The sequence below is a fragment of the Xiphophorus couchianus genome, chromosome 4, assembly GCF_001444195.1.
Source record: "Xiphophorus couchianus chromosome 4, X_couchianus-1.0, whole genome shotgun sequence".
NCBI classification, from domain to species: domain Eukaryota; kingdom Metazoa; phylum Chordata; class Actinopteri; order Cyprinodontiformes; family Poeciliidae; genus Xiphophorus; species Xiphophorus couchianus.
The window spans coordinates 28,916-48,222 of NC_040231.1; the positions used below are offsets into that span (position 1 = coordinate 28,916).

Consider the following 19,307-nt stretch of genomic DNA (forward strand, 5'->3'; position numbering starts at 1 on the left):
TAAGTAGCACAGACTGCTACAGGAGCCTCTGACATCACAGCCCATTAAATTACAGCAACATTAACTCTGAAGTGAATCTTTAGAAAAATGAACAACAATAATTTATTCAGCAGAAAAACATGGAGGTTCAGTTTTCATTTAATTATAAAAATCATTTTAAAATAATATTGTATGTACTAAATATTTAGCTAATATGCTAATTAGCTTGTCGACAATTACATTCATAGTTCTTCTGATCTGGAGCTTTAATGGAACCAGAACTGGATCGGGTTCTTGTTTCCGTCTGAGAGGAAGAGAGATAAATCTTTATTGTCATTGTCACAAAAACAACGAAATTCAAAAGGTGCCGTCAGTCGGTGAACAAGTTTAAAAACAAAAAATAACTGTCTCACAATTCACACACAATGTAAGAATTAACAAATAACTGGTAAAATAATAATAATAATAATAATAATAATAATAATAAATAAGAACCAGATTAGCCCGAGCGGGTCGGAACGGAACCGCTGTCACTGAGCCGGTTCTTTTCTGGACCGGTTCCTCCTCCTCTGGTCCGAGGAACTGTTAAAAACATTTCTGCTTCCTAACCGTTAGCAGATCTGACTGGTTCTGGTTCTGGACTGGTTCTGATCCGAGAGATGAATCCGGACTGTGTTCTGAAGGAGACGTGTTGGTTTGCAGAACCTGAACGGACCCGTTGGGTTCCTGTAGGAGGCGTTGAGGCCCGTTTGGTTCCCAGGCTTGAAGATGACTGATGGATCCGGACGGAACCGGTTCCAGGACCCTCGGGTCGGGTCGGGCAGGACCGGGTTTGTCATTTTGACTCCTGAAGCTGCGCTGCGGCTCTGCTGATCCAGTTGGTTCTGGTTCTGCTTGTTGCTGAGGAATACTGAGATGATAACAGACTGCCGGCCGTAACAACCTGCCGCCTGCGGCGCTTTGCGGCGCTTTGCGGGTTATTTACGAGCAGCTCAGGAATCCTCTCCGGCCGTAAACTCACACCTTCAGCCGCGCGTCAAAGCCGCCGCCGCATCAAGGCGTCAGGCGTCCCGCGCCGCGGCGCTGCGCTGCGGGCCACAGGGCCGAACCGGGCTCCAGCGTCAGGCCACAGAGGAAACTGGACTCATTCTGTTCATTAGAACAAGCTCCAGTTCTTATCAAGGCCAGAACATTTCAGCCACCTGATGCTTTGCCAGATGAAAACACCAGAAACAAACAAGAAACTTTATTTCACAGCAGCAAAGTAAAGAAAACGATGAAACATTAAATCCAGACTGGAATGAATCTATTTCAGTTATTATTAGTCAAAGGAACTCTTAAGTTTTAACAACCTAAAAAGTACCTAGGCTAGCTCTGCTATTGCTAAATTGCTACACCAACAGGGTATTTAACAAAAGCTAATGCTAAATTGCTACAAAATGGTATTTAGTGGACGCTAATGCTAAAGCGTTGAATTTAACCATGTGTCAGGAAAAGAATGTGAATCTTTCACAAATAAATCATATGTCTGTATTTAACATGTATTTGTTTAACACTTCACTCATTCATTTGTTGTATTTGTCACTTGCTCAATAAAGAAGAGAGAACATGAAGACAGGACTGTTGCATTCAAAATAAAAGCATGAATATAAACGTTTAACTGCTTGAATATTCTTAGCTGAAACTTCAACACAAACAAAATGTATTCAGCTGAAAGTTACAACCAAGTAAGAATCGATCTGTGCTCTAAATGTTTTAAAAGTTAGCATAAAGCCTGAAGCACTAAATGAAAATTAGCGCTGCGCCTCAGCGGATTAGCGCCGTAGCTTTAGCAGGGTGTTCCCACCACTGGTATTTAAAGGAACTCAGTGTTTCGGCTGTTTTTCAGTTTTCTGGAAGATTGTTCTAGATTTGTGGAGCAGAAGTTGAATGCTGCTTCTCCATATTTGGTTCTGGTTCTGGTTTCGTTTGGACCGAATCTTCCTGCTCTGATGAAACCGCCTCCACCCGTGGGTGGAAGTGAAGTGAGTGCCAGGGAGGGGGTAATGGGAAGTGACGTAATCATCATTGTCATCATCATCTTCTTCATTGCCTTTCTGACGGTTTGCTAATTGAAGGTTCGGGGACTCCGCCTGGCACCGCGGCCTCTAATTAACGAGCGGCGGAGTGATTCATTACAGCTCAGCAGCACATCTTCATCATCATCCGGCTCCGCTCAGCTGGAACTGAGCCGGGAGCTGAAGAACGTTCTGTCAGTTTGGATCTTTTCTGTTTCTGATCTGGAGCAGCTCCTCTTCTTCTTCTTCTGCGGTCGGTCTCCGTCTCCTAGCAACGCTGTCAAAGAACCTCAGCTTTAATGGAGCTGACTGTGTTGGGCTACTGGCCGGATCCGCTGGACCTGAGTCCGGGCCGGATCGGACTAATTCTGGGTTCTTCCGAACCGTCCTGTTCGGACCGAACCTCAGACTCAGACAGTAACTGTGTTTCCATTAACTATAGAATTGCACAAATCGGAATTAAGGAAATAAATTAATTTACTGGAAACCCAGTAAGTTTGAGAAAAAAACTCATATTTTTTCATAAAAGGTTTTTTGCTGAATTAAATGATTTTTATTCAAATAGACACATTGAATTAAACTGCAATCAAACACTGTTTTCGCAGCATAGAGTCACGCGATCAACGGCGGGACATCTACTGGCGGAACCCACGAAGAAGACAACAGGAAGTAGTTTTCTTAGTAGTTTGTAGTTTTTATTAATTTATGTATTTTTGACAACAGGAAGTTGTGAGTCATTCCAACCTGTTGAATCCATTGCTACTCGATAAAATGGCCGACTACCGCATGGTAGCCGCCCCCACGTGGGCGGGGCTTGTCGCTGCAACGCCTCCTCTGATTGGTAGATGATGAGCACAAGCGGGTAAATTATGAACATATCTGATATAACTTCCAACACTGCCTAGACTTTTAATGATTTATCGCGTGATCAGGCTAATTCGCCTGTGATTTCAGTTTCATGTCGTTTTTAATAGAATATCGACTAAAATTTGCTCACATTTGTAATGAAAACGCAGCAAATTTCTTCCAACATGAGAGGAAGAAGAAAGAAGCTGATTCTGCAGCTCTGGAGAAACATCTATAACCAGTTACTGACACATTAACTAACCAGCTAACTCTGTTAACTAACCTCTTTAACTAACCTGTTACTATAGTTACGCTGTATGTTTTTCAAAAACCTTCGGGTGCCGGTTCTGTTTGAAATGAACGGACCTGAAACCTGAGATGGAAAGTTCTGGTTCGGCCCAAACAGAACCGGATCAGAAGTCTGGTCAGTAGCTGGTTGATTTTGAGGTTCTGGTGCCGGTCGGGTCAGATCATGTTAGAGTGAGACCTCTTGTTTCTGTACCAGCTTTGTTGCTCTGTTTCGTTGTTACACTTTCTTGCATTTATCACCTTGTCAGTATTAATATTAGTAAATATTCTGCTTAAGTTTGTGATATTATGGTTTTATTTCTTTCTTTTATTATCTCATTTAGTCTTTAAAATAATATTTGCACATGACGTCATATATTTTCTCTCTGTGATGACGTCGTTTTAAAATATGAAATGATACGTTCAGATCAGAACTAGTTTTACTTTATTTCCTCTAGTTTGAGAAACTTCTTGGACGACTTTTTACTTTTATTTGAGTAAAAATATTTTCTCTTATTGCGACTCTTACATGAGTTTATGGATCATCTCCACCTCCGCATATAAACACACAGAAAGCATAACGCTAGATGTCATTTCTTATTTTAATATACATTTCTTTAAATTCGGGCTGCAGGTGAATTTAGTTAGAAAACTGCAGATGCGCGCGCCTGTGTGTTTGAAAATAAACACATTTAAGGAAAAAGGAGTTTTTGTTTTATTTATGAAAACAATTTTTTTCCTGTCATGAAAACAAATTTGAAAAAAAAAACACATTGTAGGATCAAATCAAACGAAACAAAGTTTAAAAAAGGACATTTAATATTTTTTCACGCAAAGTATCACACGAAAAAAAAAAAGAATAAATTAATAAAATAAAGGAGATGAACATCCAGTAAAATAAAATAAAGTTTCTGATTCACAGAAATATTAAATCTTCTGACTTTCTTCATCGGTAAAAAAAAAAAGAAAAACTTTGAACCCGCAACTCCAGAAGCAAAAAGTAAAATCTGTTTTCATCTGAATTACAGAGAATTTCAGCGGAAACTGAATCTGAATGAAAACAGTTTGAAATCAAAGCGACGGGAAGCGAGAAGCTGCTGGAGCTTCACCTGCGGACAGGTGAGCCGCTGCTCCTCAAACACACACACACACACACACACACTTATTATTAATCATTTTCATTATAAAATCACTTTTAGCTTCTGTTTTGTCGGTTTCAGTTTCAAACTGTTAATATGAATATGAACTGAATTTGAACGTCAGTAAATTGATTTTGTTTCTGGAATTAAAATAAAATGATTGTTGTAGTTTTTCAACATTTGCAACAATTAGAAAAAAAGAGTAAAATGTGGGATTATGTTTTTTAAAAAGAGCCAGAAATAAATTAAACATTTTTTAAATATGTTCTTTAAATTTTTCCACCAACAAGAGAATGAAGCAAACAGAGGAGCTGCAGACGATTCATGCTTTTTGATGCTCAGGAACATTTTTACAGCAGCATGCGCGCACACACACACACACACACACACACACACACACACAGCGAGGCCTCTGGTTCTTCCTTCAAAGTGCTTCTCCGTCGTGGTTCCGTTCGGTAGAACTGTTCTCTCTGTTTTAGAAACAAAGTGAAGTAATTTTTTTCCCCCGGAACTTTCCTCTGAAGTTCTGATAAAGTTCGGTTTCACTCATGAGTTTCCTTCAGCTTCATGTCTCTGCTGGACCCACCGAACCTCCAGATCCGAACCGGGCTCCGTGGAAGGTCAGAGGTCTCATTAACAGACACGAACCCGCAGCTTGCCCCGCGTCTTGCGGTCCTGCGTGGCGCAGCGCGGCGCTCAGTGCACCGCCACCGCGGACTGCAGCGGCTCTGCGGGCCCGGCCGGGCTGCTCTGGCCGGCGGCGGTCTGCGGAGACGTCGGGCTCAGGGAACGCGGGGAGTGGGCCAGGAAGGCCGGGATGTGTGCGGGCAGGCCGGGTGCGGGTTTGATGGGCACCGGGATGGCGGGCAGAGTCTGTCCGCCGTGGCAGAGCGTCTTCAGCGGCATGCCGTAGGCCGAGTAGTCCGCGGGCGCCACGGAGAGGGGCGTCGCGGGGTCCATGACGCCCGGGCCGTACATGTGCGGCCAGGCCGGGCTCAGCTGGTTGTGCAGCGGGTAGCCGGCGGCCGGGAAGGCGGCCAGTCCGCCGGGAACCTTGTACTCTCTGGCGATGATGTTCTCGATGGCGAACGGGTGCTTGAAGCTGGACGGCTGCGTGGAGCTCAGGCCGTACCCCGCGGGGACCTGCGGGAGATGCGCGGCGGCGTGCAGCGCGCTCAGCCGCAGCTTGGCCTGCTGCTGCAGGTAGTGCGCGGCGTCCTGTGGCTTGCTGGGGCACAACGGGTCCGGCACCGGCACGCCGCCTACCTTGAAGCGTTTCCGGCGTCGCAGGAAGCTTCCGTTCTCGAACATGTCCCCACAGTTGGGGTGCAGCGCCCAGAAGCTGCCCTTTCCGGGCTGGTCCGGCCGGCGCGGGATCTTGATGAAGCAGTCGTTGAAGGAGAGGTTGTGGCGCAGGGAGTTCTGCCAGCGCTGCGTGTTCTCCCGGTAGTAGGGGAAGCGCTCCATGATGAACTTGTAGATGTCGCTGAGCGGCAGCATCTTGTCCGGGCAGCTCTGGATGGCCATGGCCGTCAGGGAGATGTAGGAGTAGGGCGGCTTCTGGTCGCTGTACGTGTTCCTGCCGGGCCGCGGCATGGTTCCGAACGGCCCAAATCACTCCAGTCCGAGTCTCTCCAAACTTTCAGCTCCTCACTGCGTCTTTACGCACAGCGACTCGCATGGTTCCGTCTGGGCTGGGAGGGAAACTCTGTGTTAAAGTTCAGGGAAAGTTGGATGAGCAGCAGCGGATGGTCCTCCGGTTCTCCTCCGGCAGGCGGCGGGGCTCCGTGCTGTCTGTGGCCGCTGCTGCGGTGCGCTAGGCGGCCCTGTCCTCCTCCATGTCCCGCTCTGCTCCGCTCGGCTCCCTGCGCGGCTGTCAGCGCCGGCAGCGGAGCGGCTTCATTAATGGGACGCTTTTCCACAGTCACGTGACGGCCACACGCAGGAAGGGGGGTGGGTGTGTGGGGGAGTCGCGCACGCTCACGTGGACGCCCTCAGGTTGAGTGGAGGAGCAGCTGGCGGAGCTGCGGCCGGGCAGAGGAGGCTGATGATGGGGAGGATCCGCGCTGCGGGTCGCTGCGGAGCCTCTCACGCACGGTGTGACTGTGGGAGCGGCGGGTGCGTGTTTCTGAGTGGGCTGTGGGGCCCCTCCAATTTACAGTGACAAATAGGTCCGCTGAGAGCCGCTTTCATTTCTTTATCCTCTTCAGCGCTGCTGAGGAAGAGGAGGAGGAGGAGGAAGGCTCAGGTAAACAAGCTATAAAAAAATCTAAATATGAAGAAGTAAAAAATGAATGAATTTAATTTCTGTGGCCTTTTTATCTAATTTATGGGGTTTTTTTGTTTCTTTTAATCAAATATTAAATGTTCATGGTTCGTTTTTTCTGCTGCTTCTAGATTCATATTTTCTTTATTTAATCTCCTTTAATGTCGCGGACAGCGAGGAAAATTAATCTTAAAAATGTTATTTAATTTTAATAAGAACTTTTGTAGTCAGGTCTTAGTTTTTAAATATTTTAAAATTCTAAGTTCTGTGTTGGCGCAGTTATATAATAACAATAATAATAATCATAATAACAATAATAATAATAATGTTATTGCAGCATTTTGTACAATTCAAGAAACGTTTTTTTCACGCTGTTGTCATAAATGTTGAAGCCGATTTCATCTTTTCTGTTCCGCTTATTTGTCACTTTTGATTCTAATTATTTAATTAAAGATTAATTTCACTGAACAGTTTAAAGAATTTATTTTAGCTTCATGTTGTGATGGAGCAGATGGAGGATTAAACATGAAGAGCGGGTGGAGTGTGTGTGTGTGTCTGTGTGTTTGGTGTGTGTGTGGGTGCGTGTGTGTGTGTGTGGGTGTGTGTGTGTTTGGTGGGGGTCGGTTGCATTTAACCACTTTAACACGTCTGACCTTTGACCCGACGCTGCTGATGTGACAGACGGGATAAAAGTCTCATTAATTTATATTTATTGTGAAATAATTTTGTAATTTCCCTTTTTGCTCAGATTCTGTTTATTTGATCATATTTTTGTTGCTTGTTTAATTATTTGACTCAATAAATTAAAATGAAACTGATGAATTATTCACTTCTTCTGTCATATGATTTTATTTTATGCATATTTTAGTCGTTCATTTTTAGTTTTAAATTTCGTATTTAAGCAAAATTTTCATTGAAACTTGGAACCAAAACAGAATTAGTTTATACTTTTAAAAACATGGAAATGCATCTATCTTGTTTTTGAGTTGAGTCTGGAATAAAATGTTTAAAAAAACTGAAATTTAACAGATTTATTCATTTGATCAGAAATGATGAGAAATATTGATTTAACTGGGGAAAGTTGATCAGAACAAACAGAATTTACACAAAGCAAATATTTCCTGGGCCAATAAAAGCAGACAGGCTGAGGGCCTCTGATTGGCTGCTGCTCAACCAATCAGAGGGCCTCCGCTTCTGACGTCATCCAAGTAAATAGGTTTTTAAATTGAAACTCTTCAGTCATGTGGCTCCGCCCCCTCATGTCAAAGGAAAGTCACCTTAGAAGGGTTGAGGCAGATCAGAACCAGACGGGTCCAGTTCAGCCTGCAGGTTGCTGGTTCTGGAGGTTCTGGGTGTAAACTGGGAGGCAGGTCTGCTCTCCACTGGAACCAGCTCCAGTTGACCTGGATTCTGTCCTCTGAAGCTGGGGTCATCCTGAGCGCTGGCTGTAGTCATGCTGCTACAGGACAAACTGACCACTTCCTCCTCCTGCTGGAAGGGCGGCGTGTGTGTGTGTGTGGGTGTGTGTGTGTGTGTGTGTGGGGGTGGGGGGGTGGGGTGGGGGGTTGTACCTGGTCTTATTTTAGTTTTAAAAGCCAGTTTTACGTAAAATAAACCTTTTTGATCTTTCATCATGTTTTTTCCTGGAGTGTTGCTTTGACTAGTTCATGTTTGAAAAATCCTTTTAACCATTTCACTGAGCAACACACCTGGGTGGACCGAGTCCCTGCTGAGCCCAACAGCTGCTGCTCAGAGCACCGCTGGTAAAAATGTTAAAGCGTTTAAAGAGGAGCCATATTGGGACGACTTCCTGGAGGCGGAGCTTCAGGAAGAGCAGGAGTTTTTCCTGCTCCCGTTATCCTCTCAACATTCTTCTGCTGGGACTCTGCAGTGCTACACACTGGGACTCCATCAAACATCTCATTGGGCTGTGGAATGCCAAATGTCCCACAGACAGTGAACTCAGCACATCTGGGAGGTTCAGTTGCCAAGGTAACTAAATACCTGAGTCTTTGGTCAGGATTAGACATGTCAGAAGTGAAATGTTTCAACGTTTTGGGCTGTTTGTCGTTTCTGCTCAGTGCTGGAGCAGAACTTGACTTCAGTTAAATCCAAAGTAAATGGATCATCAGAACCGATCACTGACAGGCCGACCAGCTGGGCTGGGTTCTGGTTCAACCAGCTTCATCTTCATCGTGTTCTGGTAGGACCTAAAAGTCTGAGTTCCCTTCAGGAACCTTTCCTTTGTTGGAGTTCAGAGATGTTTTCATGCTCCTCCCACCCAAAGAGCCTCCAGGTGAGTGAGGAATGTGGCTCAGGTGTGTCAGAGTTAGCTCCGCCCACAAAGTGAGCCACTGCTCTGACAGAGCCAGAGTGTTTTGGAGCAGCAGCCTCCTTGGTGTGGTCCACTGAGCAACCAGAACCTTCACTGTGTCTGTTGTTTCGGGCACCGCTAACTAAAAACTTAGCTATGCTAACCAAAGCACTAAACATAAACATTAATTCTGCTAATGCTAAACTTCTACGCCAACATGGTTTTTAGAGAATGCTAACGCTAGAGCGCCAAATTAAAAATTAGCTCCACTGTTAGCACATTAGCAGAAATGCCCCGTCACCCCCACTGTTGCCATGCCAACGTCAGGGCCAGGTCCCCTAAATACACCGACCTCCATGTTGATTCTACCAGACATCATGGCCGCCGCTGTCTGCGCCTCACCTCCGCCCCCTGGTGGCGGTTCTGCACATGTATGTTTTAAGAACTGATGTTGAACTCTGACCCCACAGCCAACATGGCACTCAGCAAGCAGTCTGCAAAGGTTTATACTGGGAGTGATGGGAATCACTGCAGAGCCAGAGAGAAACTGGAACCTTTAACTAGGCCAGAACAAAGTCTGCAACATAAAACTAGATCTGCAGATTCTAGAAAACCGTCCAGTAGAACCGTCTGCAGCTCAGGAGGATGATAGAGATCAGAGTTTATTTTTCACTAATTGCTTCACAATAATCACAGGTAGATAAAAAAAAACAGAAATGAAATCAAATTTGGTAAAAATCTCATCTTTCCATCAGGAACTCCGGCTGACCTCCAGGGAAAACCGTCGGGAACGTCTCAGAGTTACCGGGGAAACTGCTGGAAGTCTGATCCCAGTCAGATCCGATGGGACCTGACATCGGATCAGAACCTGATTTAGCTTCCGGCTCGTTAAAGCTGATCTCAGGTCTGAATGTCTAATTAATAATTAGTCAGTAATTCCTCCTCAGGAGTTATTATCCCTCAAAGCGGCTGGAGAATTTAATTATTAGCAGCCTTTTTGTTTCCGCGCCGTCATTACTGTCAGGATTGATGAAACATAAACTTCATTAAAAATTAAAGTGGGATTCTTTAATTACGAGGCCGCCCTCACTGCAGCCTGAATTAGCCAAGTCAGTGATGTGCAAATGAGAGCATTATTTAAGAAACATGCTGGAAGTAGTTATGCTAATTCAGCGGCTTCACAGTGGCAGAGCGCTGCGCTGCTCCTGCACATCCATTAAATGCTGGATGCAGATTTAATGTAGCAGCCGTAGAAACGCCTGTTCATTTACTCAGATTTATTGAGACGACTTGTAAAAAGTAGCCGTTTAATTAGCTCATCTGCTGCTGATGGCTGAGCTTTTTAAAAACACTCGGCAGACGCACGCCTCCTTTCCTTCAGAGGAGAAGAATTGCTGCTGCTGCTGGAGGAGGAAAGGGTTCTGAACACGAGGAGAGCGGGCCGAGCCGGGCCGCAGGCGGCAACACGTCAACGTGGGTCAAGTTGACCTCTGACCTGAGCGTCGGTCTGACCCAAAACTCAAAACACAAACGTAATTACGGATGTACACGTTCATTAACGCTCTGTCAGAAACAGGAAGTTCCTCTGGTCCACAGGAAGTTCCTCTGGTCTATGAGCTTGAAGTTGGATGCCTGGATGTGACTGAAAGTAGAACCAGAACTGGGTCCAGATCTGGGAACAGCAGCAGGACCGGAGGCTGCTAGAGTTCGGTGTCAGCCCGGTTCGGTGTCAGCCTGGTTCGGTGTCTGGCCCGGTTCGGTGTCAGCCCGGTTCGGTGTCTGGCCCGGTTCGTTTCTCAGCTGTCAAACAGCTGCAGAGTTTGCCGCTGAATCCTCTGGATCAGGTTCGGCTCTGATCCCGGCAGGAAGCTGTTAGCAGCTGTTTATCCGCAGCTTCCCGTCCCGCCGGTTCGGCTGGGTTCGGCTCGGAAAGCCGCCGCTCCTCGGCCCAGAGAGGCAGCGGAGAGCCGGAGGGACTAAACCCACAGATCAGAGCCGAAATCCCCGAGGCGAGTTCCGATCAGGTCCAGATTTACTCGCTGATCGCTCTGCTCTCCAGACGGAGTCAATTTGACCTGAGAGCGGCGGCATTACGGCGCCCAGGGCCCTCATGAGGGGCCCGGGGGCCCGCAGCTCCCGCAGTAATGGGACATTAATGCCGGGCTTCGAGCTGAATCCCGGTTCCGGTTCTGTTGGTGCCGCATCAGTCAAGCTGCCGCGCTGCATCCTGGGAGCCGTTAAGCTGGATGGATCTGCTGTATTTATTGGGCTGTTATGCAGTAATAAAGTGACGCTCTTTACACAGAGAGGATTTATCTGCTTTAACCTGCAGCTCAGACTCCTGCTGATGCTCCAGACGAACCGGAGGAAATCTGATCCATGGAGCTGCTGGAACCGAACAGGCGGGATCCGGACCTTCGCTGCGATGATTGTTAATGATTTCCTCTGAATGCATGTTGTAGTTCTGTTCATAACCAGAAATAAAACTGCGTGTTTCTGCAGCAGAGGCTGACAGTTCAGTCACTCTGAGTTAAAAACCGGATCAGAAACTGAATCTCTTTCCTGGAGAATCTCAGAGTAAATATTCACAGCAAATCTCAGTGAATGAAACTGAAGCTGCTGAACAAACAGAACAGATCCAATTAGCAGAAGATTAATGTTTGGTTCTGTTCAGAGATGAACTTTGATGTGATCGCAGCTCGGTGGTAATTAAATCCAAATCCTCCTCAAACACCACAAGCTGCTGTCTGCCCGAGTTTTTACAGGACTTAGCCACATCCCGCTTCCTGCCACAGCGCCGGCCGAACACCAGAACGTTCTGATCCGGTAAGCAGAGTACCAGAGGAGAGAGGTTGGACCTGTTCGGTTCATTAAGAACCGGGCCGGAAACCAAAGTTAGCCTTTAGAAAGAAAGCAGGTAAAGATGAGACATCACAGCTCTGACTGACCAGAACCGGAACCAGTACTAGAACCAGAACCAGGACTAGGACCAGAACTAGAACCAGAACCAGGACCGTCTCACCTGCCCGCCTCTCTGCTCTGCAGCTCCAGGATCTTGTGAGCTGATGGTGAATCAAGATGGATGCGGCGGCGGCTCAGCAGGAGGACACTCCATCTTAACATGGCCGCCCGGTGTCTTATGATATCTTATCATTAGTTTCTCTGACAGTGATGGAGCAGCCGCCAGCCGTGTATAAAAGTAACCTTCTTTCCATAATAATGGCCATTCGTCACTTCCTGAACTGTCACGCAAACAAAGTGGCCTTTAACAAGGCGTGGGGGGTCAGAGCGTTCAGTGGTCCTCAGCGTTCACCTGCTGATGCGTTCAGGGAGAGTGGGACCGCAGAGCATCATGCTGCCAGGCCGCGTCCCTCCGGACAGACCGCAGACAAACTGTAGGTCAGAGCGGCCCGCTGCCTGTCAGGCAGAGCACAGGGAAAAACGTTTGACTAATTCTGGAGGATTTACAGAAATGTTAATTAATTTGTTCCTGATAAATAAATAAAAGAGCAGAAATCATAAATAACATCAGGTTCTCCTCAAACATCATTAGAAAGTTTTATCACTTTTATTCACTTTTCAACAATAATTACATCCGTTTAGCATAAACGCCCCCCTGCCCCCCCCCACCCACACACACACACACACATTTGAACAAGGCTGGTTTGGATGTCCCACAGAACTGGACCGGTCCAGATCCGCTCTGCAGAGAGCTCCTTCAGAGGTGACCTTCACTTCCTCCAGGTCAAAGGTCAGGAGAGGTCAGCTACCAGGACTTTGACCTCCAGGGCGGCGCTACAGAGACGGTTGATGAACTTCTTTCTTTATCTGTTAAAACAAAACTTCCTTTACTCTCATTTAAGTTTTTATATATTTATAATTAATTTCTGCAGGCTGTGAGTCCAATAAACCAAAGTCAGACTGATTGTATGAACTCACAACCAAAGCTGGTTCTGGTTCCGGTTCCGATGGTTTTCCAGAGATTATTACGTTTTTCTATTTCTATTTGAACTCTCAGGTTTTTTTTCTGGAGGTTGAAGCTGCATTTTGATTGGCTGTTGGTCTGAATGAGAATGGGTTCAGCTTTTAAACTGATCAGAACCTCCAGAACCTGCAGAGCTCAGATTTGGGTCTGATGCAGGACCGGAGCTGAGATTAACGGCAGCAGCAGCAGCAGCTCTGCTCTCATCAGTCTTTAGGGCCGTTTCCCTCAGATTGATGAGTCTGATTATCTTCATAAAACGCTGCGAGAAGCGAGAAGAGGTCGGTCATCTGGTGGAGGAAGAACCAACTGGCAGCGAAGTCCACTTCCTGTCAGAGGAGAAGAAGAGCTGCAGCTGGTCGGACCGTCAGGCTGCAACCTTACAGTAAAAATGAACAGCAGTAATTTAGGTTAATCTACGTCAGACCTCACAATGTTTGTAGCTAAATATTGAGCTGATCTAAATATATTTGAGTTAAATATTTTGGAGGTAAATATCCAGGTTGCTAAGTAGCTTAATATTTAATTAGCTCTGAGCTAACCATTTCCATCCATCCATTATCTTATCAATAGTGGAGTCATGAGAGGTGATGGTGACTGACTCCAGCGGGGTCACCTGGGCGGGTCAACTGGACGGGTCACCAGTCCATCAAGCTAACTACTTGGCTTGGAGATAAATATTTAGCTGGCTAACTAATTATTCTCTTAAGACAAGCTTAATAATCCAAAGTATTGCTGATCATTTTTGAGTGCGGCGCTTTACAACCTGCAGCTGCTACGATCCTGAGCCTAACATGACAAACAGAAACAGGAACATCCTGGTGAGTTCTGACTCTTCTTTGGGTTTTCTGCTCCCAGCTCACAGGAAACGTTCCTCTGAAAAGCTTCTGAAGAAATTTATGGAAACTACACACTGAGTCTGTAGAAGTTCAAGAAACTGAGGTTTCCAATGTGAGATGGAGTTCCTGAATGCATCACTCAGCTGGATGAAGCTCCATGTTTGACTGCAGATTAGCGACAGCTAATTAGCTGTAATGCTGCTAATGAGAGCGTCCATGTTTACTCAGACATCAGAGCGCGGCCGGATTACAGGAGAAATCCGCTGAAATCCCTCCCAACATGAACTGTTTGTCTTCCTGTGAGGAAGCTCTGTCTGCACACACACACACACACGCACACACACACGCACGCACGCACGCACGCACGCACGCACACACACACACACACACACACACACACACACACACACCAGGAGAGCCGGCCTTACTGGGACACAGCAGAACCAGGTCTACACTTGAGAGACCAGAACCGGACCTGAGAGACGAAGCTGATCATCAGAACCAGAATAAATGAAACGAGGAGGAAGAGGAGGAAGAGCAGTTCCCAGCAGGAAGGTTGGAGAGAAACCATGAGAGCCGCCGTCCCCGTTCGTTTGGACACATCAGTTCAGTGATGTCTCTAGTCACATCTTTAGCCCATAAACACGTTGGGCCACTGGATGACTGACCAGGTCAGAAAGTGCTGTGAAGGAAAACCTGCATCATGTCTGCAGGCAGAGTGAGAGACACGGCTGGCTGCTGCCTCTTCGGCTTCCCCTGTCTCCGTCTCCATGGTAACCACCTTTCCTTCCAGGTGAGATGAAGGGTTCAGGAACTGCTGCATGTGGTGATGTCTTCATGCTGTGTCTCTGCAGCGACCCGGGACGAGTCGGGTCTGGTTCCGGACCATAGTTCAGATGAATGTTTCCATCGTTTATAATCGTTCTGCCTGCCGGCCGCTCTGTGGCTCCTTGTGCCTCTGGGGGTCAAAGGTCAGAGCAGTGGCTGCTGAAACAGAGCCGTCCACTAGCACCCGTCCATCACATGCAGTCGGCTCCCAGCACAACCAGAACCAGAACTAGAACCCGGCCTCCACCTGCGGGGCCTTGCTCTGAAAGGAAGCTGCGTGACGGAGCAGAGAGGAAAACCTTCCGTCAGTCCACTTCCTGATTATCATCATCCGCTCAGCAAATGAGGCTTTAGGAATTAAAATTAAGAAAATAATCTTAAAGCAGCAGAGATTAGATCCATCAGGTATATAAAATGTTTATGATATATTTCCATAAGTTTATTAAAATTAATTTCAGTTTGAAAGTTTTTCTCTGGATTTAACCTAAACTAGAAAATTAAAGTTAACAAAAAAAATAATTTTTTCACAAATTTCCTCAGACATACATAATTTCTGGTCTGAGCTGATCATTTTTCTGGGTTTTCCTCACATTTTAACCCCTCTTGGTTTATTCCCCTTTTCTCATCACATCCAATCCGCACAAACAAGGAACCAGAGCAGCAAACGGGAAATAACTGGCCTGTATTATACTGCCACCTACCGGCGGATCCCAGCAAGCACAATACACACACACACATACAGTATAAAAAAAATTCCCTTCTCACCCACCACGGGTGGTTCTTATCCTCTGAGCTCGGGTCCTCTACCAGAGGCCTGGGAGCTTGAGGGTTCTGCACATTTCTGGACTGAGATGTCTGATGTTGTTCCTGGGATCTGTTGTAGCCATTGGTCCAGTTTGGGGGTGACTGCCCCGAGGGCCCCGATGACCACAGGCACCACTGTGGTCTTCACCTTCCAGGCCCTCTCCAGTTCCTCCCTGAGGCCCTGGTATTTCTCTAGTTTCTCCTGCTCCTTTTTCCTGATGTTGCAGTCGCTTGGTATTGCTACATCTACCACAACGGCTTTCCTCTGTTGTTTATCCACTACGACAATGTCTGGTTGGTTCGCCATTACCATTTTGTCTGTCTGGATCTGGAAGTCCCACAGGATCTTAGCTCTGGCGTTCTCCGCCACCTTTGGGGGTGTTTCCCACTTTGATCTCGGGGTTTCCAGTCCATATTCTGCACAGATGTTTCTGTACACTATGCCTGCAACTTGGTTATGTCGTTCCATGTACGCTTTCCCTGCCAGTATCTTGCACCCTGCTGTTATGTGCTGGACTGTCTCAGGGGCCTCCTTGCACAACCTACACCTTGGGTCTTGTCTGGTGTGGTAGATCTGGGCCTCTATTGCTCTGGTGTTTAGGGCCTGTTCCTGGGCGGCCAGGATGAGGGCCTCTGTGCTGTCCTTGAGTCCAGCTTTTTCCAGCCATTGGTAGGATTTACTGATATCAGCCACTTGGGTTATTTGCTGGTGGTACATCCCATGTAGGGGCTTGTCCTCCCATGATGGCATCTCTGGCACCTCAACCTCCGTTCCCTGTTGTCTGAGACATTCACTGAGCACATTGTCTGTTGAGGCTTTGTCCCTGAGGTATTTATGGATCTTAGTTGTTTCGTCCTGGACTGTGGTTCTCACACTCACTAGTCCTCTGCCTCCTTCCTTGTGGCTCGTGTACAGTCTCAGGGTGCTGGATTTGGGATGGAACCCTCCATGCATTGTTAGTAGTTTTCTAGTCTTAATATCCGTGGCTTTTATCTCCTCCTTTGGCCAGTGTTAAGAAAAATGATTAATTTTAGTGCTTAATACAGTTAATCTACGACATGCGTAACAGTTATATTCAATACTCTTATTTGGAACAGGTTTCGTCTGAGATGCGGTAAGGAGTTGAATAAGCAGGGCCCTTTTTCCTCCCCCGCTGGCAGACAGAGCAATAAAATTTACATTCTGATAGGGGGAAGAGACTTTTTGGTGCCAGGGATCTCCCCGTATCAGACAGAGATGAACACGAAGTGGTCCGCCCTTTTACTTAGACAAAAACCAGACACCTTTGCCATAATGAGGGGAGTTTCCAAGTTTGTCTGAGTCCCTACGGAGTTTCTAATTGGTCAAAGAACGGAACGCCTTGACTGCATATATTAAATAGGGAAACACCTCTTTAGTTTAAGATTCCGTGTTAGGAAAAAAACCAGAGAGAGAGACAGCGGCCGCTATTTTTTGCCTTTTTTTGTCTGTGTTTTATGTTTGTCTGTCTTCCCCTTGTGTGTTTTTATTTTTATGAGAAAATACATATCTCTGTACCTCTGCAGCTTTGTTAATTGATTCATGCGTTGCTTTGTGTGGGATTAAACTCTGTGATCTGTGACGTCAACACGCTTTGTTGTTTTGTTTTAGCAGCACGCCGTCGCTGCACGTCGCCCACGGAGAACGTCACTCGCCGAGGACTCGGGAGATTAAAAGAGGAGAAAGCCAAACGTTTTATCCAAAGCTAGCATTAAATGATCCTCTTTTTTTAATACCAGCTAATTATTCCAGCAGGGTATCTGATTACTGGCAGGGCATAGCTGTTTATCGCACGGATTTTGTTCTTGCCATTGAGCTGGCTTCTCAGGACTTGCCTTATTCGTTGGAGGTATTTAGCTGTGGCTCCTTTCCTTGTGACCTCATCGAGGTTGCCATTTGCTTGTGGTGTATATTAGGGCTGTTGTAAACGAATATTTTAGTAATCGAGTAATCTATCGATTATTCTTACGATTAATCGAGTAATCGGATAGAAAAAATTTATAAAATAAACTATTGGCAAATCTGCAATAACACCAGTTAGTCCAGATCAGTCCAATATCTCCTTTTTGAGCATCCCTAACAGTTAAATGTTTGTAGTTTAGAAAGTTTACTTGTAACTGTAGTTTGCTTTAACCTGAAGAAAAGTTATACTAAGATATTAAATTATATTCAAATAATAAAGTGGCAGGCTCACAAATATGCTTATAAAAATGTCTACACTCCAGCTTTTAGTTTATGTATTTATCTTCAGTGAGTAATACACATACACGTAAAAGAACTAAGTAAACAACTCATTTAACTCTAACATTTTATTGATAATAACGCAATTTTGAGGATGCTTTAATTAAAAGCATTATTTTTAACCATCACAGAAAAATCTAAATGCAGTGAAATGTTTTTTTATGTATTGGAAAACAGAATGTAATCTATATGTTAGGAAAAAAATAAACTTACTCAAAATGTAAAGGTTTGAGTTTGTACAGAGTTCTGCAGCCTTAACTAGTCATAATAAAATGCAAAAATGTTGCTATTTTTATTAAAACGATGCTATTATTTATTCTTGATTGCTTAGGTATAAACAAATATAGAATTACTACAAAAAATATTAATAAAAAATTTCTAATTCATACATAACAGTAGCGAGAAGAAAAGACTGTAACTTTTCAGGATGGAAAGACACCAATAAATAAATGCTTTTCAGCTTATGCCTGTAATCTGTTGCTGCGTATTTTTATTAACAAACTTCCATTAAGTCCTGCATAATTTCTCTCAGTTCCACCCTCACATACAATTTACACTACACCCGGTTAAGTAACTGCTATGTTTAGATGTAACGTCAGCAAAATAATGTGCCTCAATTTACATCTATAACATGGCAGATTATCACACAACGTAGTTAGCAAAGAGAACATAAACGTTACCTGTTGGCAACCGTGTACGAGTTGGATGCATGTAGCGGGTGTTTTCTCTTCAGATGCTGCAACATTGATGTCGTGCTGTTGTGGTGCGCCAATTCTGCTTTGCAGTGGATGCATTGCGCTGTGTTGTCCTTTCTGTTTAGCCTAAAATGTTCCCAAACTTTTGACATTTTTTGTCGCTTTCGGGGTTCTCCTTCTGAGCATTCTCCGGTTCCCTCCATAGCTACAAACTTAGCACATGTGCTCCAGGCGCTAACGGAAGTGGTAGCGTTGTGCAACACAAAAACCCTCCGGCTAGACCAGTGTGCTGCGTATTTAACAGCATTGCTTATTACAATACAATAAATTTAGCGAAGCTTCGAGGCAGATAAATTTCCTCGAGGATTTTTTGTAATCGAGTTACTCGATGAATCGTTTCAGCCCTAGTGTATATATATATATATATATGCAACACGGGGGAAAGCACCCCGGATCGTGCCCGAGGGCGTGGCCCTAAAGCCAACTAGTAGACCTCTCAAATCTATTTAAGTAGTCTAGGGTTTCCCAATTAAAAATACTCAAGTAAGTCTGGCTCGAAATGATGAAACAGAAATAGCATACAAAAATATATTTTATTTATACTTCCCTTCACAATATTAAAATATACTTTATTATCAAGACAAACAAAACACTGCAAACCAAACTAATAGAAACCAAATTAATCACACAAAATAATATTACACAAAAGAAAAATAAACCTCCAATCGGCTAATTCATTAAAAGAAGGAATATAAACTCTGGTTTTGGTTCTGTGGTGCTTTGCTACACCTCCAGCTCTAGAGGATAATCTAGTTAGCCACTTAACTGAAACACCTAGAAGAATCGCGCCTTGGTGAGAGCATAATATGCAATGTCAGCCTCCTTAATCGGCCTCCCAACAGCTACTTTCAAATGCTTACAGTGAAACAGCCACTAAAATGAATCCACAATGTGCAAACCCTGGTGTAGCAGCTCATCGAGCACGGCGCCAGCCAACGGATCCAACTGCT

At 45.2% G+C, this 19,307-nt stretch overlaps 1 protein-coding gene and 2 long non-coding RNA genes across 3 annotated transcripts; 1 reads left to right on the plus strand and 2 right to left on the minus strand.

Moving 5' to 3' along the window:
- Nucleotides 1–1,856: 1,856 nt before the first annotated feature.
- On the minus strand, nucleotides 1,857–18,631 carry LOC114143190 (uncharacterized). Its single transcript, XR_003595189.1, has 3 exons — nucleotides 18,620–18,631; nucleotides 16,868–16,873; nucleotides 1,857–1,937 (listed from the first exon to the last, which is right to left on the minus strand). It is a non-coding gene; the product is annotated as an uncharacterized LOC114143190 (long non-coding RNA).
- LOC114143191 (uncharacterized) lies at nucleotides 4,131–11,383 on the plus strand. Its single transcript, XR_003595190.1, has 3 exons — nucleotides 4,131–4,289; nucleotides 9,645–9,793; nucleotides 11,222–11,383. It is a non-coding gene; the product is annotated as an uncharacterized LOC114143191 (long non-coding RNA).
- LOC114143188 (forkhead box protein B1-like) lies at nucleotides 4,286–6,211 on the minus strand. Its single transcript, XM_028015002.1, has one exon. The coding sequence runs from the start codon at nucleotides 5,903–5,905 to the stop codon at nucleotides 5,006–5,008; it is 900 nt and encodes a 299-aa protein (XP_027870803.1). The 5' UTR covers nucleotides 5,906–6,211; the 3' UTR covers nucleotides 4,286–5,005.
- Nucleotides 18,632–19,307: the final 676 nt, after the last annotated feature.

Coding starts and splice junctions, on each gene's coding strand:
- LOC114143188 (XM_028015002.1), bottom strand. CDS start 5,905: ATGCCGCGGCCCGGCAGGAACACGTACAGCGACCAGAAGCCGCCCTAC.